The 23,726-nt window shown below is 41.5% G+C and overlaps 1 protein-coding gene across 1 annotated transcript in view; it reads left to right on the top strand.

Annotated features, from left to right (window-relative positions):
- The window catches only part of lrp2a (low density lipoprotein receptor-related protein 2a), a 52,791-nt gene that overhangs the window by 27,961 nt on the left and 1,104 nt on the right, over positions 1 to 23,726 (top strand). The window contains exons 40-79 of the mRNA XM_006788505.3: positions 105 to 1,037; positions 1,117 to 1,282; positions 1,361 to 1,519; positions 1,632 to 1,921; positions 2,016 to 2,216; positions 2,535 to 2,570; positions 2,670 to 2,912; positions 3,000 to 3,125; positions 4,193 to 4,312; positions 4,896 to 5,027; positions 6,373 to 6,574; positions 6,654 to 6,949; positions 8,338 to 9,004; positions 9,950 to 10,120; positions 10,205 to 10,428; positions 10,534 to 10,711; positions 11,275 to 11,471; positions 11,567 to 11,812; positions 11,961 to 12,089; positions 13,498 to 13,617; positions 15,423 to 15,539; positions 16,085 to 16,201; positions 16,379 to 16,516; positions 16,675 to 16,797; positions 16,894 to 17,022; positions 17,804 to 17,935; positions 18,038 to 18,169; positions 18,254 to 18,397; positions 18,478 to 18,643; positions 18,720 to 18,848; positions 18,941 to 19,164; positions 19,261 to 19,440; positions 20,904 to 21,023; positions 21,203 to 21,293; positions 21,428 to 21,495; positions 22,261 to 22,378; positions 22,488 to 22,608; positions 22,791 to 22,898; positions 23,394 to 23,510; positions 23,610 to 23,681. Of these exons, the coding sequence (XP_006788568.2) occupies positions 105 to 1,037; positions 1,117 to 1,282; positions 1,361 to 1,519; positions 1,632 to 1,921; positions 2,016 to 2,216; positions 2,535 to 2,570; positions 2,670 to 2,912; positions 3,000 to 3,125; positions 4,193 to 4,312; positions 4,896 to 5,027; positions 6,373 to 6,574; positions 6,654 to 6,949; positions 8,338 to 9,004; positions 9,950 to 10,120; positions 10,205 to 10,428; positions 10,534 to 10,711; positions 11,275 to 11,471; positions 11,567 to 11,812; positions 11,961 to 12,089; positions 13,498 to 13,617; positions 15,423 to 15,539; positions 16,085 to 16,201; positions 16,379 to 16,516; positions 16,675 to 16,797; positions 16,894 to 17,022; positions 17,804 to 17,935; positions 18,038 to 18,169; positions 18,254 to 18,397; positions 18,478 to 18,643; positions 18,720 to 18,848; positions 18,941 to 19,164; positions 19,261 to 19,440; positions 20,904 to 21,023; positions 21,203 to 21,293; positions 21,428 to 21,495; positions 22,261 to 22,378; positions 22,488 to 22,608; positions 22,791 to 22,898; positions 23,394 to 23,510; positions 23,610 to 23,681 (7,382 nt within the window). The remainder of the gene's footprint in view (positions 1 to 104; positions 1,038 to 1,116; positions 1,283 to 1,360; positions 1,520 to 1,631; positions 1,922 to 2,015; positions 2,217 to 2,534; positions 2,571 to 2,669; positions 2,913 to 2,999; positions 3,126 to 4,192; positions 4,313 to 4,895; positions 5,028 to 6,372; positions 6,575 to 6,653; positions 6,950 to 8,337; positions 9,005 to 9,949; positions 10,121 to 10,204; positions 10,429 to 10,533; positions 10,712 to 11,274; positions 11,472 to 11,566; positions 11,813 to 11,960; positions 12,090 to 13,497; positions 13,618 to 15,422; positions 15,540 to 16,084; positions 16,202 to 16,378; positions 16,517 to 16,674; positions 16,798 to 16,893; positions 17,023 to 17,803; positions 17,936 to 18,037; positions 18,170 to 18,253; positions 18,398 to 18,477; positions 18,644 to 18,719; positions 18,849 to 18,940; positions 19,165 to 19,260; positions 19,441 to 20,903; positions 21,024 to 21,202; positions 21,294 to 21,427; positions 21,496 to 22,260; positions 22,379 to 22,487; positions 22,609 to 22,790; positions 22,899 to 23,393; positions 23,511 to 23,609; positions 23,682 to 23,726) is intronic.

Consider the following 23,726-nt stretch of genomic DNA (forward strand, 5'->3'; position numbering starts at 1 on the left):
TTATACTGCTACACCAAGCATGACCAGTTTCTTTCAAAACTATCTTAACATGACTGGATTTGATACTATATTAAATGCACACTTTACTGGTTTTGTCTCCTAAGGGAATTTGTATTTCACCAATGCCTTCCTGACTGAGACGTATGTTGAGGTGCTCCACCTGAACACAACTTTCCGTAGGGTGCTGCTCAAGACCCAGGTGGACATGCCACGCCACATCATTGTAGACCCCAGAAACAGATACTTATTTTGGGCTGATTATGGTCAGAACCCAAAAATTGAGCGAGCGCTCTTGGATGGAACCAATCGCACGGTTTTAGTATCTTCAGGGATCATCACGCCTCGAGGCCTCGCTCTGGACTTTCAAACTGGTTATGTTTACTGGGTCGATGACTCTCTGGATATGATTGCTCGAGTCAGCCCCCAAGGAGGAGAGACGGAAATAGTCAGGTATGGCAGCCGCCACCCAACTCCTTACGGGATTACAGTGTTTGAGAATAACATCCTGTGGGTGGACAGAAACCTGAAGAAGGTGTTCCAAGCAAGCAAAGTGCCAGGAAACACAGAGCAGCCACTTGTCATTAGAGACAATATCAATATGCTGAGGGACATTACCATCTTTGACCAGCGAACCCAGCCCAGTAGTGCACAAGCGCTTAACTACAACCCCTGCCTGGAAGCCAATGGAGGCTGTGCCCACTTCTGCTTTGCTCTCCCAGGTTCTAATGCAGGCAGTCAGAATAAAAAATGCAGCTGTGCTTTTGGGAATCTTGGAGCAGATGGAGAAAGCTGTGTGGTGTCAAGGGACGATTACCTTATCTATACTACAGAGAGCACTGTCCGAAGTCTGCGACTCGATCCGGATGACCATGCGCTGCCCTTCCCTGTCGTCAATGTGCCTCGTACTTCCGTGGCACTGGATTTTGACATTGTGGACAGAAGGATTTACTTTACCCAGAGCTCCGGTGCAGGATCAAGCAAGATCAGCTACATCAGCCTGTCTTCTCCCATCTCGGCTCCTGTAGTGGTGGCTTCAGGTGTGTTTTACCCTCATGTTGGTAAGTTTAGTTGTGTTGATGCGTTGCTCATGGCGTTGTGATCTCTGTGGTTTGACAGATCTTGGTGCTCCTGATGGCATTGCTTATGACTGGATAAACAGAAGAATTTACTACAGTGACTATGTCAACCAGAGCATTAGCTCTATGTCTGTTGATGGCTCCCAAAGAACTATAATTGCTCATGTGTCCAGGCCAAGGGCCATCATGTTAGATCCCTGCAGGGGGTAAGATTTACACAGCACTCTATCTTCGTTCGTAAGACTAAACGGCACATTTATAAATGAATCTTTCTCTTTCAACAGATACATGTATTGGACAGACTGGGGAACCCATGCAAAGATCGAGCGTGCCACCTTAGGTGGAAACTTCAGAATAGAGATTGTGAACAGTAGTCTTGTGTGGCCCAATGGCCTGACCCTGGACTATGAAGAAGAGAGGCTCTATTGGGCAGATGCCAGCTTGTAAGAGCTAAAAAAAAAATCCACTTCTGAAAAATATATTTGACTATGTCTTATCTTGTTATCTTGTTAATCTGCAGCAACTACCATTATAATCTGTTTGCTCTGCCATCAGACAGAAGATTGAGCGATCCTCTCTTACTGGTTCCAACCGTGAAGTTATTGTCAGCACAGCCATCTACCCTTTTGCTATGACCATGTTTGGCCAGTTCATCTACTGGACTGACTGGAACACCCGCAGCATCTACCGAGCCAACAAACACGATGGTTCTGACCAGAGGGTTATGATCCAGAACCTTCCATCTCGACCAATGGACATCCACGTTTTAGCTGGCAGAAAGCAGCAGCAGTGTGACAGTCCCTGCCAGCAGTTTAATGGAGGTTGCAGCCACATCTGTACTCCAGGTACAAGAAACCCCTTTGTCTCGAGCATGTTTTTCTTCTAGTGCCTTAATTGAGAAGGAATAACACAAACTGTTCTTCAATTTTGTTACGTTAGGACCTAATGGAGCTGAGTGTCGGTGTCCATCAGAGGGCCGCTGGTACCTCGCCGACAACAAACACTGTATCCCTGATAATGGGACTCGCTGCCAGCCAGGGCAGTTTGCCTGCATGAATGGCCGCTGTATTCGAGCCCAGTGGAAATGTGACAATGACGACGATTGTGGAGATGGAAGTGACGAGTTAGAAAGAGTCTGTGGTAGGTGTTCACGGTAATCCTAAATTTGTCACGAGTTTTATTGGGCTACCAACAATCTCACTCTCACAGCAGTCCTTATAGAGCCTTCCTTAGGTCCTTCTCCTCTCTGTTAAATGCAACTCTTAATCATTTAAAGTTACTAATTCTAACAAATGCTCGTTTTCTGCTTTAAAATTTTATTTCCAAGGACACAAAGCAATCCTCAGCTACGCTGGTGTGTATTCCTGTATATTTATGATTATTTTTCCAATGACCGTCTTGAGCAATAACACAAATCAGTACTAACACATGAATCAATATACTTGTCTTTGCATGCAGTCCCACAGTTGCTGTCATCCTTTATTGCCTTGTCAGGTAAAATGAGCTTTTAATGGTCGAGTGTACAAGCCCCCATTTCCTTCAATCTCACTCTTCTGGCCAGAGCTCTGATCTCATCTCGATTCTGTTTGGCAGCCTTCCACACTTGTGAGCCTACCGTCTTTACTTGTGGCAATGGGCGATGCGTGCCCTACCACTACCGCTGCGACCATTATGATGACTGCAGGGACAATAGCGATGAAGTGGGCTGTCTGTTTAGACCTTGTGACCCAAACACAGAGTTTGCTTGTAACAACGGACGCTGTATTGCAAAGGACTATGTTTGCAATGGTATCAACAACTGCTACGACAATGGCACCTCTGATGAACGAAACTGCCGTGAGTATCCTTAGTGTGCCACATAGAGGAAAGTACTGATGGAAGTCGTTTTTGCATTAAATGTGCTTTCATTTGCGATCATCTCAGCGGAGAGAACCTGCCAGCCAGAGCAAACAAAATGTCAGTCTACCAACATTTGCATCCCACGCTCGTATCTGTGTGATGGAGACAACGACTGTGGGGATATGAGTGATGAGAGTCCTACACACTGTGGTAAGTTCAACAACAACATCAGGATCAAGTTGTTATTTTTTCCTGATGCAGTTGTTGATAACTGCATCAGGTAACTGTTGTTGTTGCTGTTGCTAAAACTCTGTGCCAAAGTAGGAGAAAAGACATGGGTGTTATTAATAACATTTATTTAATTTATGAAGAAAAATAAGTGAAAACATTTATTTATTCATTTATAATTACATTCCTTTGTTTCCTGTGGCACAACGAAGAAAAGAGCGAGTATAATTAACCTAAAGAAATATAATTGTCAGCATGTGCCATCAGGCAAACTGTTATTTTAAAGCCCACAGTTTCTGTAAGGATAAGTAAATGGACTTGGACCGGACAGGTGGAGCTATATAGCTATATATATATAATTATAGCCATTGTAGCTATAATTTGATGTATTGGAATTCTATGTTATGTATTCATTCATTCATTCATTCATTCTGCTATTCTCCTGTGTTTTTATTACTAGTACATTTCCATCGGCATGTTTGTGGTGTTGGCAAAATGATATACTTAATCACATTAAGAAAGGGAAAAGAATGAATGAAATAAAAAATAGGAGAGGTAGATGTTGTTTATGTGCTAAAAATGGGTCATTTTAGTTCATTGCTGGGTGGTTGCTAGGCAACGTAATGATTTAATAACATCTGACATATTGTAGGTAACAACCCTAAAGGGGTAAAATGCTGTATGGTCTAGGAAGCGGATAGAGATTTCAGGTACTGCAATTAGATAATGAATATTATGTAGGTATGCTGTTTGACACAAAATTGTACAATTGGCATCATAATGTTACTTCAGACACTTATTGGTTTTTCAGATATTTAAGTTTTTTATTTGCAACCATTTTTCTGCAATACAATGTGAGAAAACAATTAAAAAATATAAATAAGTAATTATTCTAGTAGGTTGTCACATAATGATTTGATCTTTACTTTTCAGCTCCCAGATTCTACAAATCAGCATACTGTATATTAATCCTCAAAAAGATTTATTATGAGCCAGAATGATATTAGAAATAAAAAGAGATTTCATGACTTTCTGCATCCTCTCCGTAGCTCAATCCACATGTTCCCAGAGCGAGTTCCGTTGCTCGAGTGGCCGCTGCATCCCCGCCCACTGGTACTGTGATGGAGGGGCTGACTGCAGTGACGGCTCTGATGAACCCCTCTCCTGTAGTGAGTGTTGCAAAAAAACTCTCTCACCACCAAAATGGGCCTTTTGGCTTTGTGTGTCTGCCCCCTTCCCCGTCATCAGCTGCTCTGTTATTGTGTGTTTATGCCTCTCCGCCAATCTGCATCTGCGTGCTGTGTGAGAGAGCTCCGTGAGTGATGTAGCGGGGACTGCAAGTCAGTGGTGTATTTCTTTGTTGATGATGTGGTCAGTCAGGCCTCCTATTGTGTGCTGCATTCCTGTGTGGTGACGCCCCTCAATGTCCTCTGACAAACAGCACCTCCCCCTCCTTTTGTCCACCAGGGGTTACAGAGCCTCACTTTGGCTTTTGTTTAGATAGCTCACCATGCATGGGAATGTGGAGTTGCCATGACTATTTTGAAAGCTTTGCCAGTGTTGTATTGTGCCTTCTTTATTAGTGGAAAAGCAGATGGGGGAAGTACCTGAGATAATTGGCAATTACAAAAATAAAAAAACAGGGAGTGAACATTTACATTGGATAGAAATGAGTTGGCATATGTTATAAAGTCGCCACACTGTGTTCATGTTGGTGTATTATATACATATGTGTGTGATTTGTGCCTGCAGCCACATTGATCCGAACCTGCAACACAGACCAGTTTCGCTGCGATGATGGCCGGTGCATTGCCTCGTCCTGGATCTGTGATGGGGACAATGATTGTGGTGACATGAGTGATGAAGACCAGAGACATAACTGTGGTATGTGTCCTTTAGTCCTATATCCTTTCCCCCTTTTTCATTCACTCTTTTTTCTATTTGTCCTTTTTGTGTTTGTAACCAGCATGGATACAAGTGCTGGTCCGTGCATGGGTCATTGAGGACAGTTGGTCGTCTTTGCTATATCCAATAAGCTAATGAGAAATAATTGGATAGGGTCACCTGGAGGCAGATGATTCACTATGGCAGCCCCTAAAGGGAGCATCCAAAAGAACACGAAGAAGAAGACTGGCACTAGTAACTATGGCAGCTGTCCAGCAGTTAAAAAACAACTGGGTATCCATGAGTAAAATTATGAGATAATAACCTGAAATCTCGACTAAATTTTGCCACAATCACGAGTGTGAGCTTGCCCGAGTGCCTTGAGAGAATGTCCAACTTGGTACAAGTTTGGAAAAATTGGTGGTTAGAGTAAAAATTTGCTTTTCAAAGGTCAAAGGTCACCACGATCTAAAAAAACCAAATCTTGGACATGACTTTATAATTCACCCAACCACAGTATCACCAAAATCTTGGGACACACTCAGCCACTCGAGCAAAAGTTCACAGAAATGTTTAACAGGATAAAATGATTAAATAAGATTTAATATCCAAGAGGTTAAAGGTCGACTCTGGTGTGATGTAATGTTTAAAAACACATGCTATTGAACATAACTTTACACAGTAACTCAAAATTAAAATGGAAGGCTCGTCCCTACACCATTGACTCAGTTAAAGAGCAAATCCTATTGACTGCAGAGGTATTAAGCCACGAGTTGGTAATTCTGCTTAATTATTTTACTACATCTTCTCACTTCTTTACCGCCCCATTCCGCTTCGAAGACCATCCTCTTGTTCTCCACCACTTCTCGATTGCCCCCTCCTGCTTCCTGTTGTTATTCGGGATGCTGATTTAGGTACACACCACTGGGTGAGTGTTGTTTGTAGGGACAATGGAAGTGAGCTGCCAGCATCTAAGTGTCCTGTAGAAGGTCTCCAGTCCAAGGAGCTGACATTCCTAATTTCTCCTGCTTCACTCGCTACTTTGTGCATGTCTCCTTTCTTTGGCTTCCTGGCTCAGGGTGGATCAAGATTCTTATATTTCACCAACATGCGCTCCAAAAATAAGATGCCTGAAGCTAAAGACTTCAGCGCTGTAGGAGACTCACTTCAAACAATGTGAAGTGATCACATGAGACGGATAAAGAATTTGTGGTCATAGCCGCATGTTTTGAAATACAGTTTGGAATGTTTTTGGATTCACAAAATATGTAGGTTGACGCTGGGTCACCGCATTCAATATTTAACTTCTTGTAAAGCCCCTGCCTGTTTTGTTTGTCTTTTTCAGCCAATCGAACGTGTTCAAGTGCAGAGTTCACATGTGTGAACAACAGGCCGCCTCAGAGGAAATGCATTCCCCGTGACTGGGTGTGTGATGGCGATGCGGACTGTGCGGATGCTTTAGATGAGCGTCAAAACTGCACGCGCAGGTCCTGCGGCATCAACGAGTTCACCTGTAATAATGGTCTCTGCATACGCAGCTCTTACAGGTTAGAAGGAACGCTGGGATATCATCTGTGATGAGTCTGACTGGAAATTTGAGTTCATTTTCTTTGCTCTTCAAATCAGGTGCGACCGTCGTAACGACTGTGGAGACAGCAGCGATGAGCAGGGCTGCACGTACCAACCTTGCCAGCAACATCAGTTCACCTGCCAGAACGGCCGCTGTGTGTCACGTGACTTTGTCTGCGACGGCGACAACGACTGCGGGGATGAGTCCGATGAGCTGGAGCACATGTGCCACACGCCAGCGCCCACCTGCCCCCCGGGGGAGTTCAAATGTGAGAATGGTCACTGTATCTCCTTGAGCCAGGTGTGTGACAGGAGTGATGACTGCTCTGACAACAGCGACGAGAAAGGATGCGGTGAGTGAAAAGTATTTTGACAGCATTTGCTCGCTCTGATAAGATGTGAGCCTCACTGAGAAGAATGCTCAGCAACATCAGACTCAACTGAAGCTTTCCTACCTTTGTAAAACAATAGAGCCTCAGATAATTTAACATTACTGGGAAATTGTTCACAGGTGCATACAAGCACCAAAATTGGTATGTAAACTCTTTTATGATTACCTCCTTTGATAAAGCTCATTAGTCTTTCAAAAATACAAGACGGCAGCCATTTTCAATCTGGCTGTTGGAAAAGGCAAGAAAATATATTTGTATAAACTAGACTTGCCTTTTTGAATTGTACTAGTGTGAAATCATACACGTTCAGTCATAGAGAAGTCATACTATTTGTTCAGCCACACTTATAGACATTTTACACTCCTTGCTGGTTGCACAATTCTTACCTAGGCTTGGATTTAGAGAGGGCTGTTGACTATTCAGAAGGTTCGTGGTTCAGTCCTCACCTCTTGCATCTGTATGTTGAAGCATCCTTGGGGAAGAGTATGCCAAGTATCCCATGATGTATCTGTCCAGGTTTGAATGTGTGTGAGTGTTAAAAATGTGTACATTGAAAAGAGCAAAAAAAAAGCGTTGTATGAGTCCATATCATAGACTAAACTAAAGGAGAACACAGAGAACACTTACCAACCCAACCTTGATAGTGTAGTTAGAGTAGTTACACGAGGTAGCCAATCTAGCAAACGGCTTAAAAGCACAGCAGTGTATCAGCCGCCTGGTCTGAACCTGTCCAAAGACCTGCTCATCAGGTCAGTTGGTGATTCTAAAGAACCTGGTTGTGTGACACACAGTTATCTGACTCTTAATGTATGCCTGTTAATAATAACAATGATAATAATAAAAATTGAGGACAGAGTGTGCAAACATGAGCCAAGTGTAAATGAGATTTGACTTTGAGTTTGAATGACAGTCACTGGATGAAAGTTGAATGTTCAAGCATAGTTGTATGTGTTATGGTGGCAAAAGGGTAATTGCATCATTGCAGTTATTTTGTTTTACTTGGAGTAAAGAAGATCTGAAGAAGTTCTAAATGTATCCAGTGGCTGAAGTTCTGGAGTAAAACAACTGTTTCTTAATATAGAAATGATGATTCTATATCTATAGGATTTTTCAAATGAATAGCTTCAGAGAGACAAATATGCAAATTCTCCCTCTTGTATCCACTTTTGCAAAATTGTTACACTTATCTGTAACAAACAAATGCATCCAAGAACGTTAATTTAGGAAACTGATTAGAGATCTAGCACTATAATATAGTAATTGGTAATTGTTTATTAATAGCAAGTTAAAAGGTTAAATGTTTTTTTTATTACTTTAATTTTTGGGCTCTTTTACTTCTCTAACTGTAGGTATCAATGAGTGCACAGACCCATCCATTCACCACTGCGATCACAATTGCACCGACACACCTACTAGCTTTATATGCACCTGTCGTCCTGGCTACCGCCTCATGTCTGATGGCAAAACGTGCGACGATGTCGACGAGTGTACAGAGACCCCCGGCGTGTGCAGTCAACTGTGTGAAAACACAGTTGGTTCCCACATGTGCAAGTGTGCTCCAGGTTTCCTCCGAGAGCCGGATGGGCGCAGCTGCCGTCAGAACAGCAACATTTCACCGTACCTGATCTTCAGCAACCGCTACTACCTGAGGAACCTGTCAACAGATGGGGAGGCCTATTCTCTCATTCTGCAGGGCCTGACCAGTGTGGTGGCCACGGACTTTGATCGCGTCGACAAGCGTCTCTATTGGATTGATGTGAGCCGCAGAGTGATAGAAAGGATGTATAACAATGGCAGTAACAGAGAGGTGGTGGTTAATGGAGTTCTGCATGGGGAGGGCCTCGCAGTTGACTGGGTAGCCAGGAAACTATACTGGGTGGACAGCTTCCTGGATTGTCTCAAAGTGTCTGAACTGGATGGCCGCTTTGTCAAGAAACTAGCCGAACACTGCGTGGATGCCAATAACACCTACTGCTTTGAAAACCCCAGAGGCGTTGTGTTGCATCCCAAATATGGGTGAGGAATCCAAATATAATAAATATGTTTGCTTATCAGATGGTCAGAAATAACCATCTGGTACAGATTTATGCTTATTGACGTGTCACACTCTAAAGGGTCATTCTGATTCAGGCCCAAACCCATGTTGGCAGATTTTCTGAAATATCAGTAAACTTAACAAATTAAAGAAATGTATTAAATTTTTTCCCTCTTACTTTCCCTCATATGTCTCCATTAAGGCTCTTTTCACTATGCTTAGTATAGAAGCAGACAAAGTTCTGGTGTGTTTTTACAGATTTTAAAAAATAAATTATAAGCAAAACTGAAGATCTTCTTTTTTCAAGCCCACTTAAAATTATAAAGACTTTGTTCCTTGCACCTTTGTTCACAAATGTGGACAACCTTTTGTTTTTGTGTAAAGCCAGAGGCAATTTATCAGAATTTATTGATTTTATTTATACTATCTGAAGACTCTACCTTTAGTTTTGATGTGTAACAAGGACCAGATTTCTTATGTCCAAAGTTTTCACAGTGTAGATATTAGTGATCTGATTAGAAGCATTCAGTAAGCAAATAACTGTTATTGTGGTACCTGGAAAACATTAAGTAATCCCCAAACTGTAGAATTTTTGAAATATTTTATTTGTATCTTAATATTACTGTTGCTTTTAATTATCATTTATTGTTTCATTGTTATCCTGCTGCCAAAACATGTAGCACAGCACTTAAATAACCATCAGTTGCGGTTAAAACACTTACTCTCAATGCTAAGCGGGTATTTTCTTGACTTCCTGCAACCTGAGCTTTTGCTTGGGTTGTATTTTTAATTTCAGCTAGCTATTTGTGATTAGTTGCACTTTATAAGTCTATAAATTCAGCTTCTGTTTTGAACAAGAAGTTCAAGAAGAAGGTATGTAGGGCCTCAAGAGGTTAAATAAGGTATATGTCTTATCCCCCTGATAGATTTGTGTACTGGACAGACTGGGGAAACAAAGCCTTTATAGGTCGTGTTGGAATGGATGGAACCAACAAATCGGCCATCATCACCACAAAGATTGAGTGGCCCAACGGTATTACAATCGACTACACAAACGACAGGCTCTACTGGTCCGATGCTCACCTCAACTACATTGAGTAAGTGCACCTGAAAACAGGCAGATTCTTTTACCCTGCCGTAAGAGGAAGCCAGTAACTCTGTGAATGTATTTCTTCTGTCAGATACTCTGACTTGGATGGTCAGCACAGACACACGGTGTACGACGGAGACTTACCTCACCCGTTTGCCCTGACTGTGTTTGAGGACACTGTATATTGGACTGACTGGAACACGCGCACGGTGGAGAAAGGCAACAAATACGACGGCTCCGGCCGTCAAGTACTTGTTAACACCACACACAGACCATTTGACATCCACGTGTACCATCCTTACAGGCAGCCTATTGGTGAGTGAATCCTGTTACAGGTATTCACCAAGGACTAAATCGTACCTGGTCTCTGTTTTTCTAGAGACCAAAGTGTTTTAATGAGTGTTGCTCTTCCTCTAACAGTAAACAACCCCTGTGCGGTGAACAATGGAGGCTGTTCACACCTGTGCTTGATCCGTCACGGGGGGCGAGAACACACCTGTGAGTGCCCAGACCATTTCCTGACAATTCAAATAGGAGGTGTGACCCGATGCCTTCCCATGTGCACCAGCACCCAATACAGATGTGCTAACAATGAACGGTTTGTTAAAGCTTCTTTAATCTTTGGCATGTTTTCTGGTCTTTTTTTATTATTTGCTACATTTTTTAAATATAATTTTTGAATTGACTGTGATACATTAATGGAAATAGGGAGGACAAGATTATTTATAACCATGTTTTTATCCCAAAAATGTCCCTGCTGCTTACAGCCTTCATATGACTTTATGCATTTTTATTCTTTTTGGGTTTTTTTTTTTTTTTAATTCTTCATCTTTCCAGTTTCTCATCCACCAGTTCAAAAACTTGAATACGTTCACTTTTTTAAGACTGCCTTTGAAGAATAGTGCCACCTAGTGTTTGTGTAAAATACATTCTCACAGGTCTCAAATACTTTTGCCGAGGTTTTGTGTATTTATATAGCTGCCCTTGTATTTGAAAATGTGAAAGTTTGGAGATGTATTTTTTCAGCCTTCCTCAAAATCAGAGTCTATATGTAGAAAATTCAATACATTTAAATGGGTAAAGGACTGGACTTCGTTATTCAACACATGGGTTAAGTAAGCAGTTTAAAGCTTTACATAATGCTCACTTCTGCTTCAACAGGTGCATTCCTATTTGGTGGAAATGCGATGGTCAGGCGGACTGCAGGGACGGCTCAGACGAGCCCTCCACCTGTCCGTCTCGGCACTGCAGGCTTGGTCAGTTTCAGTGCAACGATGGAAACTGCACCAGTCCGCACTTTTTGTGTAACGCCAACCAGGACTGTCACGATGGATCAGATGAAGACGCTGTGCTCTGTGGTAGGTTTTTTATTCATTTTTTGAGGCTTTTATGTCTTCCTACCTGCTTCCCATGTCCTAATGATTTTAAAAGTACACATTTGTATACTTTGTAGCTACACACATGTGTGAGTCACACCAGTGGCAGTGTGCAAACAAGCGCTGCATTCCTGAGTCGTGGCAGTGCGATGGTGAGGACGACTGTGGCGATCAGTCCGATGAGGACCCTGCACACTGCTCCTCCAGGACCTGTCGCCCTGGACAGTTTAAGTGCCGCAACGGACGCTGCATCCCACAGAGCTGGAAATGTGATGTAGATGATGATTGTGGTGACAATTCTGACGAACCGCTGGAAGAATGCAGTAAGTAAATTACAGCATATCAACTAAACATTAAAGAACTTAAATCTGTAATAATTTTATAGAAATGTTACCCTTTAAAATAAGTTAAGTATCCATAGATATTAGTATTTAAAAATATATATTAATTATTGAACTGTTTTCTCCAAAGTGGGACCAGGATATCGATGTGACAACCATACAGAGTTTGCCTGCAGGACGAACTACCGCTGCGTGCCGCTTTGGTCTGTTTGCAACGGCCACAATGACTGCAGAGACAACAGTGATGAACAGGGCTGTGGTGAGTTTTAGTCCAGTTTTGTAGCGGCAGCAATCTGAAAATGTTCAGATTGCTGCCGCAATCATGTCTTTTGTTTAAAGCGTTACTGCCTGATGTTTCTTTTTTTACATTCAGTTTTTTTCATCCAAGGTAAGATTTTTTAGGGATTTCAAAATAGGTGCAAAACAAGAAATTAGCTGAAGGAGTGAGTGAAGGGCAATTAGCCAACGCCTCAGCCTCCTGTGGAACATTACACGGTGTGATAGTGGGAGGTGCTGATGCTGATGGAGAGCATCTCACCACTTACCCTCCCCCACCTTTTACCTCTCCCAGGCAGATTTATGAGCTGTCCACTGGTATGAGTCCGCTTGTACGTGCTTATGTGTGTGTTGGTGCTCTGTCCTTGCGTGGGGGCAGGGTTCACACAAGGCTCTTTGTACTTGCTACGATCCAAACACACTCGCCGCAGCCCTCCCGTCTCTTATCAGAGGCCCTCACTCCATTAGTGCCATGCCTGCGCAGGAGTGGAGATCTGTGCTAATCTTCCTGTAAGAATGTACCAGATGGGCCAGGTGGAGGGGCTAAGAGGGCAGGACTAGCTAACACCGCGCTATCTTTGACCCCCAGCACTGTGTGGTAGCGATGGCTCAGACCAGCTCTGCTGCACTCCTCTCCCTTCTGTGCTTCTCATCTCCTGCAGCCTTATCCTCCACAGACATACACTGGCATGGATAGAGGTCACCCATCTGTCTTTGGCAGGCTGCTCCCCTCCTTCTACCACTTTGCAGTTTAATTAAAAAGAAAGATCTCTTTTATTTCAAACTGACATTTTATCATTACCTAAATGTCTAGAAATTCAGTGTGCCTGCTGATAAAGCCTCATATTTTCTCATCTCTTACTGCTGCACATAAGATTTTCTCAACAGTGAGAATACTTTAATGGTTAATACATCATAGACTGGTGCCGACATAGTGACAGGCTAGTGCCAGAGAACGTTTATAATAAATAATGCTAAACAAAGAATGCACTCAGTTTACTGTTTCTTATTTGCAATTAGTTTAAATACGCGTGTCTAATGTAATGTATGCTGTATACTGGCAGCAAATTTATATTTGTGTTTTTAAATTTTTAATTGACATTTTAGGACAAATTTGTCACACTGTAATGTATTTAGTAGATTTTTTGAAATATCCTGTCTGTATAAATATTTTAAATACGATAATACTTTAGTGTATTTGGTTTAAAAAAATTCTACTATCTCTATATAAAAAATACAGTAGTAGATGTTTTCTTCTGCTTGCTTCTACAAGTCTTTTGTACCTCTGCTGGAGGTTTGAAAAAGTTAGGCCAATTGTTTTGAGTTTAACAAAATATATATTGGTGTATAACAGCCATTATTGCTTTAAAGCGGCCTGGTCTTCTCTTCAGATGAACTGAGCTGTGATCCTAACGGAGACTTTCGCTGTGACAACCACCGCTGTATCCCAGTGAGATGGAGGTGTGATGGGGACGACGACTGTGGGGACAGTTCAGACGAGCGCAGCTGCAGTGAGTCGCCTTGGCCCTCACAGATAAAAACTTTGAACTATTTCTAAAAATATCAGATCGCGTTCAGTTTGAGTGGTTTGTAGACAAAGAGAGACGGTTTAGAGATGTGCTGGGGACAGACAGTGGATATACTGGACAAAGGGTGTTGACAGTGGTACAGGAAAAGATATGTAGATTTTTTTTTCATCATGTAGAAAAAAAGTCAGTATTATTTAAATCCAGCACTTTCTAATAACCTTTAATCTGGGTTTTTATACTGTACTTATATTTTGATGGGATAGTCTGGTTATTGGGATGCACATATACAAGCAAAGAGGGCTGTGGTTTATAATCATGAATAATTCAACTTCTGTGGATATAAAACAATAACTGAAATGAATTATTGTTGTCATTAAATTGAAGTGATATGATACTTCTGATAACTGCTACATAAGTCAGTTATTAGGTTGTTGCTTGGAAATGCAATGATGCACTTATAGCTGATATCAATAAGAAGCTTCAGGAGCCAAAAGAAATAAACAAAGAGATTTCATGTATAAAAAATGTTTAAAAATAAAGTAAAGATTTTTTTTGTTGTTGTTGTGTGCATCTGCTCTGGGCCAAGCTAATAGCTAAATCAGGTACAAGGCATGTTTTCTTTTTTTAGATCAGTAATGTGCACTATCCCTGACAAATAAAAGCAAAACACAGTTCCATCCTTTTCCATAAGCTGCTCTGAATGATGCCACTCCACCTAATTTGAAGTGTAAATCTATTAAAACGAGGTGCAAACGGCAGCAGCGTTATAGTGCAATAGTAATAACGAGGTATTTTTCCTCAGGTAGTAAAACAAGTTTATTGTTTCCACTTTTAGCAGGAACAATTTTCTAACATATTTCCCAAAGTATAGTGATAAGCTGGAGGTTGCTGAAGTAGCTCCCCTTTTAGGTCATTGGATGCTGGCGCGTGGCTCTCGCTGTCAGACATTTCTTAGCTTGTGTCGTTGAAAGTGAAGTTATGCTGTCACTTTTATATCACAGAAAAATGTACATCAGTACCATCGTAGATGTTTTGACATGGCACAGTCCAAGTAAACAGTGAGAAAATGGATCTCCTGAAATGTGTGTGACATTTCCCGCCAAACTGTCCAGACGTCATGTGTGAAAGCGGTTTGGTTGTGTTTTGGTGTTGGCTGTTCCGACAGCTGTCTCTTTAACTATTTTTATTGTGGGGTTTTAGTGTAGCGTAAATAAAAGCAGGATGTTGATCCCAAAGAATAGCCTTGCTATCATTTATTCAGACATTTGGGGAGGTTTTCGTAAGAGGCTCGAGACTTCTGCCGACAGCGGTGAGAGAGGAAGTCTTATCAACTGCTGGAGAAACAGGCTGTCCTCAGTGTTTGAGAAAGAGGGAGTGAAGGAGTCTGTCACCTTTTGCCCTGAAGAATTTAAACATGTCTGAGAATATGCCAGGTAACAGGGATAATGTTGCTACTCAAAGGGGAAGCAATGGTGTTTAATCAGAGCAGCACAGTGTTGCTGCGCCGGTTGCCCACGCCAAGAGAGTTTGTCTTCTTGAACTCATGAGCTCAGTGCAGAGTAATGTGTGCGTGTACTTCTGTAGTTAACATAAGATCCAGTATTTAATATTTGGATATGGAAGAAAATCATACATTAAACATTTTATGTTGAAAAGTTTGCGACATACATAAGAGCCTCTGATGTAGTTTTCATCATTTTCTCTCAGATTTAACAAAAACAGAAGTCATATTTGTGCATTTCTTGGATTCCACCTTGTTTAATTTGTGTTTCCATGTTTTCTCCCAGCACCACGCGCATGCACGGAGAGCGAGTATCGCTGCGATAATCTGCGCTGCATTCCCGACCGTTGGGTCTGTGACCATGACAACGACTGCGAGGACAACTCGGATGAAAGGGACTGTGGTAAGTGGAGGCTCTTTGTTTTGGCTCAGGGTCGGCCTGTTTGTGAGTAACAGAGGGCCGCACTAAACAAAGAAGCAATAAAACCTTCAGTTTTGAAGCACAGACAGACGGGACCACCAACAGTCCGTTTTTCAAAAAGAGTTTATTCAGTCTGCTACAAATGAGAGTTTCTACAGTGAGCGTTGGACAGACAGGTCGTTGCTTTAGAAACTTATTCTTGATGAATATATGTGTGAAATAAAAGGTTGTCAGGGGTTCCTTAAAAACTCGTAAAATGTCTCAAATACACATTAACTAATAAGTATTAAGTGTTTTAAATTCAGGACCTAATGCCGCTGTTTTTGCCTCATCCACACATTTAGGTTATGCATTGTAACTGCATCATTAAGGCTGAGCTTTATAACTTGACTAATCATTTAAGGCTGTTTGTAGATGTAACCTATAGGTTAACTATGAGGTTGATCAGTCTAGAAACTGTGTAGATGATGAACCTGCTATATGCAGTTTAGCTGTTGTCACCTGACGATGCTATTCCCTATTTGCAGAGTTGCGGACCTGTCATCCTGGCTACTTCCAGTGCGGCAGTGGACACTGTATCGCTGAACGTTTCAAATGCGATGGGAATGCTGATTGTCTGGACTACACGGATGAGACGTCATGCCGTGAGTGTCTCTCATCATTTGGTTTTCTGTGTCCACTCTTTGATAACATAACTGGATTCTTTATATTTGCTTCCTGATTGTTGAGGCGTCATTAGGAGAGATGATTGTGAGTTTGGTTATTGATTTTCTTGTGTGAAAGTCACAGATTTAGTTTAATAGACTGCTTCTGACTTTCAGCAACCCGCTATCCCAATGGCACATACTGCCCCCAATTCATGTTTGAATGCAAGAACCACATTTGTGTCCCGCCTCACTGGAAATGTGATGGAGACAATGACTGCGGAGACAACTCAGACGAGGAGCTTCATCTCTGCTGTAAGAAGTTATTAAAACACCCACAGTCCCTCAAGTCCACCGCACACAAAGCCAAATCTAACAACACGCTAACTCATGATTCCCACACTTTTTGTACAGCGTGCTGCTCATTTGAATGGTTGAATCTGCTAAAGTAGGTTTACTCTGTTCGTCCACAGTGGACATCCAATGTGAGGCTCCGTTTCGTTTTCACTGTGACAATAACCGCTGCATCTACAGCCACGAGCTCTGTAACTCAGTCGATGACTGCGGTGACGGCTCTGATGAGAGGCAGGAAAACTGTAAGTACACATTTTTTACTCTTTACTACTATACTTGAACAGAGCTGAATATCTTTACAGCTTCTGTTGAGAATCACCATGTTTCTCCTCTTTTAGGTCAAAAGCCAACGCATGGACCTTGTACAGATGATGAGTACAAATGCAGTAACGGACAGTGTATCCCTCTTCAGTACGCCTGTGATGATTATGACGACTGTGGAGATCAATCCGATGAACTTGGCTGTCGTAAGTAATATCAGCAAAGAGCAAATTAGTAACAGAGTCAGAGTGGTTAAATAAGTACAAAAAAAAACTTAAATTGCTAATCTAAACTGACTTAATCCAGTACCGTACATGTAAACAGATTCAACATATGAATATATATGTAGCAGGAGCTGTCTGATTTCTCATTGTAGTTTGGGGGCTGTTGAACAGTGTTGGCAAACAGACTGATCCAGATGCAGGACACTACAGGCTGACCTCACAACAAAACGTAGCTCTTTAAGTCTGAAACCTCCACTAAACACTCCAGAACATAGAAGTAAACATAGCTGAAAGAAACATGACTGAACATAAAATGGAAAAAGTAGAGGAGGTAGAAAAATTATGTCATAAGGACAAAGAGGGAGGCAGGACTATTTAAACAGAGTGGGCCGAAAAGGGAAGCGGAGATGAGAAGTAACGCAAGTCACAAAAATAAGTAAATCAAGGATCAGCCATCCACAGCTCCATAAAACCAGACAAGAAGTAGAACTTAGACTATAAAACTGAAGCTCATCACACTACAACAGTGGGAACATGAATCCAAATGCTGAATCCCAAAAATGACAACGTACTACTAGAAAAAGTAAATGTAGAAATCAAACCCCAAACTCTGGGACTGTGACAGAATACATATTTTAACTTCACTTTTCTTGACTTGGTAAGAAAAAGTGACTGCATGATATAATGGTTAACACAAAGTTAACATTTGTGAGTGTCCAGCTTTACATTCAGAGCATGTTTTCATTAAATCCACTTTTCTCAGACCAAACCAGTGGGCACTCATGTAGTGCCAACATCTGTGAACACAACTGTACAGACCTGACAGGAGGAGGGTTCCTCTGCTCCTGCAGACCTGGATATAAGCCCAAATCAACAGAACGACACAACTGTGAAGGTAAACAACACACACGTTAGTCAGTGGTGTATTAAAACTAGTTACACTCCCACAGATGTGTTTTATAGCATTCAGTTTGTGTTGTCTTTTGTTGTTCTTCAGATGTGAATGAGTGTGAGGTGTATGGGACGTGTCCACAGGACTGCAAAAACACAAAGGGCAGCTATGAGTGTTTCTGTGCTGACGGCTTTCTTTCTTATGGCGAGCCCCATGGGACTGAGTGTGCTGCTCAAGGTAAAGGATAATGCTCTTTATAAACCTTTTAGTTTAATTCTTATGATTCCCAACCTCGTTTACAACACCTCACTGTCTGTATAGGAAACCCGCCAGTGATGCTTTTGCCAGACAACGTTCGCATTCGTCGGTATAACCTGTCCTCTGAGCAGTATTCAGACTATGTAGACAACACCGAGCACATCCAAGCCTTAGACTACCTGTGGGATCCAGATGGTCAAGGCCTGAGTAAGACTGCTACGGTATAGCTTTAAAATATTGTGGCATGCAGAGTATATGAGTAAAATAGGTTTTCCTCTGTTGTGCAGGTATTGTGTACTGGACAGTTCTGGGTCAGGGATCTCAGTTTGGCTCTATCAAACGTGCCTATATGACCACATTCAATGATTACGGCAACAACCCGGTGAAAGAAGTGGACCTGAATCTGCGCTACATTGCCAATCCTGATGGTATTGCTGTGGACTGGGTTGGCAGGTAATTAATCAGGAATGAGGCTTTACTTTTATGCTGTAGATAATCTCTACTCAGTATTTTAAATCACTGTTCACAGGCACATTTACTGGACGGATGCTGGGACCAATCGAATTGAAGTGGCTAAACTTGATGGGCGGTACAGGAAGTGGTTAATCCACACAGATCTCAACCAGCCAGCTGCCATTGTTGTGAACCCATCACTCGGGTATGAGGATGTGTACAACATTTGTTCATAAAGATTTAAGCTTAAAGTGTTTGGGGAAATAATGGGTTATTTCTGTGACTGCTTCCGGACAGGATGATGTACTGGACAGACTGGGGCAGGAACCCCAGGATAGAGTCCGCATGGATGGACGGTCAGCACAGACAGGTGTTGGTACAGGAGGAGGACCTGGGCTGGCCTACTGGTTTGACTGTGGACTATCTGAATGGAAACAGAATCTATTGGTGTGACTCCAAAGAAAACATAATTGAATCCATGAAGCCTGATGGCACAGACAGGAGAATCGTCATATCAGGAGGTCAGTGCACTGATATCTGCAGAAACCATTTAAACAGATAAAACCCTGACAGATTCAGCGTAAGTTATAGTTTGTGTTCTTTCTTACTTTTCCCAGACATTGGACATCCCTACAGTCTGGATGTCTTTGAGGGACATGTGTACTGGACAACAAAAGACAAAGGTGAAGTGTGGAGGATAAACAAGTTCGGGAGAAGAAACAAAGTCAAAGTTCTAACCATAAACCCTTGGCTGACACAAATCCGAATTTACCAGGAGCACCGACACAATCAGTCAGGTCAGAACTCATTTATCTAATATATATCATGTCAATTATGTAACAATTGTAAAGGTTTTACTCTTCTGTTGGATATTAAGAATGTTAGTGTAATTACATGCAACTTACTATTGATGCCATTAAAGTCATGGTTACTTTCATTCACTTACTAGTCTAAGTGAAGTGTTGGCATTCAGAGACTATTGGATTCAACATTGATAGTTTAAGTTCTCTTTCATTCATTCTTTGAACAGAATTTCAAACCTATTTCAAACAGTATGAAAAAAACTCCAAGAGACTCTAAATGTTGTAATTTTTTTTCTACATCTAGAAATGTTTTGCTTATGAACAAAAACATTTTTATGAGTGGCAGAAATGATCTAAAGGACATCAGGGGGGATATCCCAAATCTTAAACTCACAACTCTGACTGTGAATCATGCAAAGCTACACAAGAAGCACGTAGGGCTGGGTGCTAGCTTGGCTGACCTGGCTAAGTATGTTAGCACATGCTTTAATTCTTCAGCGGCCTGGATTTAAATTTGAGATAGAAACTTTTACTGCTCTCTTCCTACATTAACCACAGAATAAATAAACTAATGTAACCAATCCAAACTATTATCTTACGTGGCTATCCCTAAGATATTAGTCACAATGTTAAATACCAGAACAACTTCAGGCTGTACTCGAAAAGCAGTTCAACTCAGCTGAGCATTTAGCAAGCCACAAGTTAAGTTAGCCACAATACAGATTCAATTTTAAGCTTATTAATGGACCTAAAGATCCTGAATGAGCTCCCATTTGTCACAAACTGGATCAGAGTAGGTGGCCAGGAAGGAGTCTGCACAAGAAGTTGACTTAAATATAAAATCATTTATTAAACATAATCAAACCAAGACATAACGATCACCAATAAGTTTATCTGGGCCAGCTTTTATAGCCTGCAAGACACAGGTGACCCGCATTAGCTGGCGACCCTCCTATAACAACCAAGAAACAGCAGGCAATGGCTTTCGGGTGTGGTAGTATTGCAGCGCGTGTTATCCCCCACATGATCGCTCCCCACTTTTCTGTCTAATCTATGCTGTTCTATCAAATAAATAAAGGCAAACAGTCCAAGAATACTAATATAAAGCTTGAAAAAGCCAAACCCTCACTGACAATAGGCATACTTGCGAGTATAAAACTGAAATCCAGATAAATTGAGTTTCTTTAGAAATCATTTGAAGTCACAGAGTGAGACCAAATCTTTGCAATTTGTTAATTTTCAGGCAGGAAGCACAATACATTAAACTTATTTTTATGTAGTTAAGCACAGACAGAGGGACCAATGTAATTGTAAAGGGTTTAGTTTTAAGTGTTTTCTCTTGTAGATGAGGACTAGTGAAGTGGTAATATGTCTTGAAATGTGTTGCCAGCTTAAGATATTTCCCAAAATACTTTTATTTTGCTCACTGTGTTGCTTTCGCTCTCTGATATCTTCAGTGTCCAACCCTTGTAAGAATGTGTGCAGTCACCTGTGTCTTCTTCGACCTGGTGGATACACCTGTGCCTGCCCGCAAGGCTCCTCTCCGGTGGAGTTTGACTCCAACGAATGTGACGCAGGTAAATAACAACAACCGCAGTGCATGTACTGTCTGCACCCTCACGTAAGCTGGGGTTTCGCATCAATACATCCATCCTTCACTCGTGCTTGGCTGTTCCTGTGTGGTTTTGAGAGACTGTGCTGTGATATTGTTTCATTGTTGTTGACTCTCTGGTACGCCTGGCTTTTGCTCCTGCAGCCATTGAGGCTCCTGTTACAATGCCGCTTGCATGTAGATGCATGAATGGTGGAACCTGCTACACTGATGAAGGGGGCCTGCCCAAGTGCAAGTGAGTTCATGCGCCGCGGCCATTTTTACCCATCGCCGTCATCTTTGGAATTTTCCAGCACACTTCAGGTTGTTTTACCAGTGAGGTTTTCCTCAAAAAAGATTGCTATCGCATTTGATCATGTATTTGTGCAGATGTCCTTATGGCTATGTGGGCAGCTACTGTGAGATGGGAAAGTCGAGGGGTGCCCCAGCAGGAACAGGTATGGTCATTTACTTATAAGCTTACTAACATTTTTTAATGTCTTAGTATTGAAACTAGACCCAGTGTTAATGTTAGCCAGTAGCAGCTATTTGCCACTATATTGTTATTGGCATTAGAAAGAAGAAATATTTAAAGAAGAGATGGGACCTTTCAATTTCCTTAGGGATTAATAAAGTATTCTGATTCTGATTTAACTACGTTACGAGTGTTGACGTGGTATAGTTTGTCCACCAGAGGGCACTCTGCGACTTTTGTCGCTAACTCACTGTTTGGAAAGCGATGAGCAACAACCAGCTGATCTGAGCAGATCGCAAAGAGTAATCTGCGACTTTTTGAGAAATGTAAAGAAGTTTATTTATAAACTGCATTGTCATATTATCTTAGTAAGGGCTCATAAACAACTACACATAAATATTGGCTGCTTTTTAAATCACCAAATATCAGCATCAGTCCTGTATCCTATATCCTATATCAGGAAGAAGTCACATTTATTTACCGCATATTTGCCTAAAATTTTAAGGTGGGAACATTCTGGCTCAGCATTTGCAGAATTTGTTGAGTGGATGAAATCGCAGAGTTTTTAATAGCTAGCTAATTAACACATCAGTTTGACCAATGTTTAACATAAACTAACAGGTCTGCTAAAAGTCACAAACACTAATGGGCTTGTCAGCAAAATGTTATTAGTCGCGTTAATGATCTGCATCTCACTGCGAATGTCCTGTATCATGAATCTGCATATTTACCCCCCTTTTTCCTTTAGCTGTGGCTGTTTTATTGGCAGTCATTATCATCCTGATTACTGGAGGTTTGGCTGTTGGAGTTTTCCTCAACTACAAACGAACAGGCTCTTTCATCCCTTCCATGCCCAAACTACCCAGGTTTCTACCACTTCTTTTCAGTTCAGTTTTTTTCAGTTAAAACTGTGATGGAGCTCACGGTATAGATTTCAGACCAAAGTTCAGGTGTTTGTGTTTTGTTTTTGTTCAGCCTCAGCAGCTTGGTGAAATCCGCTGACACTGGGAATGGGGTGACGTTTCGGTCGGGTGACAATGTGGATCTCGGACCCTCACACATTGGAGTGTCATTCATTGACACAGGCATGCAGATGGTGAGTCTTGGATAAATGCATGCAAGCAGCTAATCATTTCCAGGATCACTAAAAGTATACAATCAGCGTTTTTGAACATGTTCGCGTACCACTTCAAGAAGTGCTTGTTTGAGAGCTTAACAAATATTTAAAAGTTCAGTAATGACTATATCAACAATCTCACCATTATAATATCCCCATAGGATGATCATTTTGCCATGGAGCCTGGGAGGCAGCCGATTACATTTGAGAACCCGCTGTATGCCACTGGTCATGTGTCTGGGGACCCTGCTGTTATTCATGCCACGCAGGTACTCACAAATGAATATCTTTTGCACTTTACAGGTTAGAGCAGGGACTTTCAAACCTACACAGCTTGTAAAAATTAATTAAAGAAAATGAATAGGCATTGAAGTTGGCTCTAAAATCATTTTGACTAACAACCAAATAAAATAATAAATAAAAAAGAAAGAGGTTCACAAATTAACAATAAAATAGAAGCAGATAATATACTTACATCCCACCACATTAAGCCTTGACCCTCTGAGGCTGGGTTAGTATCTCCTTATGACTATTATACAAAGTGTATACATTTATTATGAAATATAAATGAACAATATAAAGAGGAACTACTGGAGATCCTGTGCTGCCAAAATAACACTAATCTGGTGCCTCAATTATGTTACACAAAGGAGGAAAAAACAAACCACAAAGACATCGCTGTGTATTTTTTTAGATTGTGTTTTATGAACCTTTAATTAATCTGATTTATAATCATAAACTGCTACATTTTTGCTTTCAAACAGGTGACTGTGAATGTGAGCGGTGATCAGCAGGAGAACAACTTTGTAAACCCGACTTACCGTGGAGACCCGAGCGTAGGCGTGGTGAACACGTCTACCGTCAGCACCCAACCTGTCCATGTGAATATCATACGTGCACAAAGTCAAAAGAAATCGACTTTAAATACTTTTAAAGCACTCGTGCATGGAGCCACTTCAGTGACTGTGTTTTGTTTGCAGGAGTCAAAGTGGAGCTTATTCAAACGAAAATTAAAGCCAAGCACCACATTTGAAAACCCTTCATATTCAGAGGTATGTCCGGCCAAGATATCAGAAATTAAACAGAAAGCTGGGTTG

Source organism: Neolamprologus brichardi, chromosome 16 (genome assembly GCF_056152115.1).
Source record: "Neolamprologus brichardi isolate AB-2024 chromosome 16, ASM5615211v1, whole genome shotgun sequence".
NCBI lineage: Eukaryota > Metazoa > Chordata > Actinopteri > Cichliformes > Cichlidae > Neolamprologus > Neolamprologus brichardi.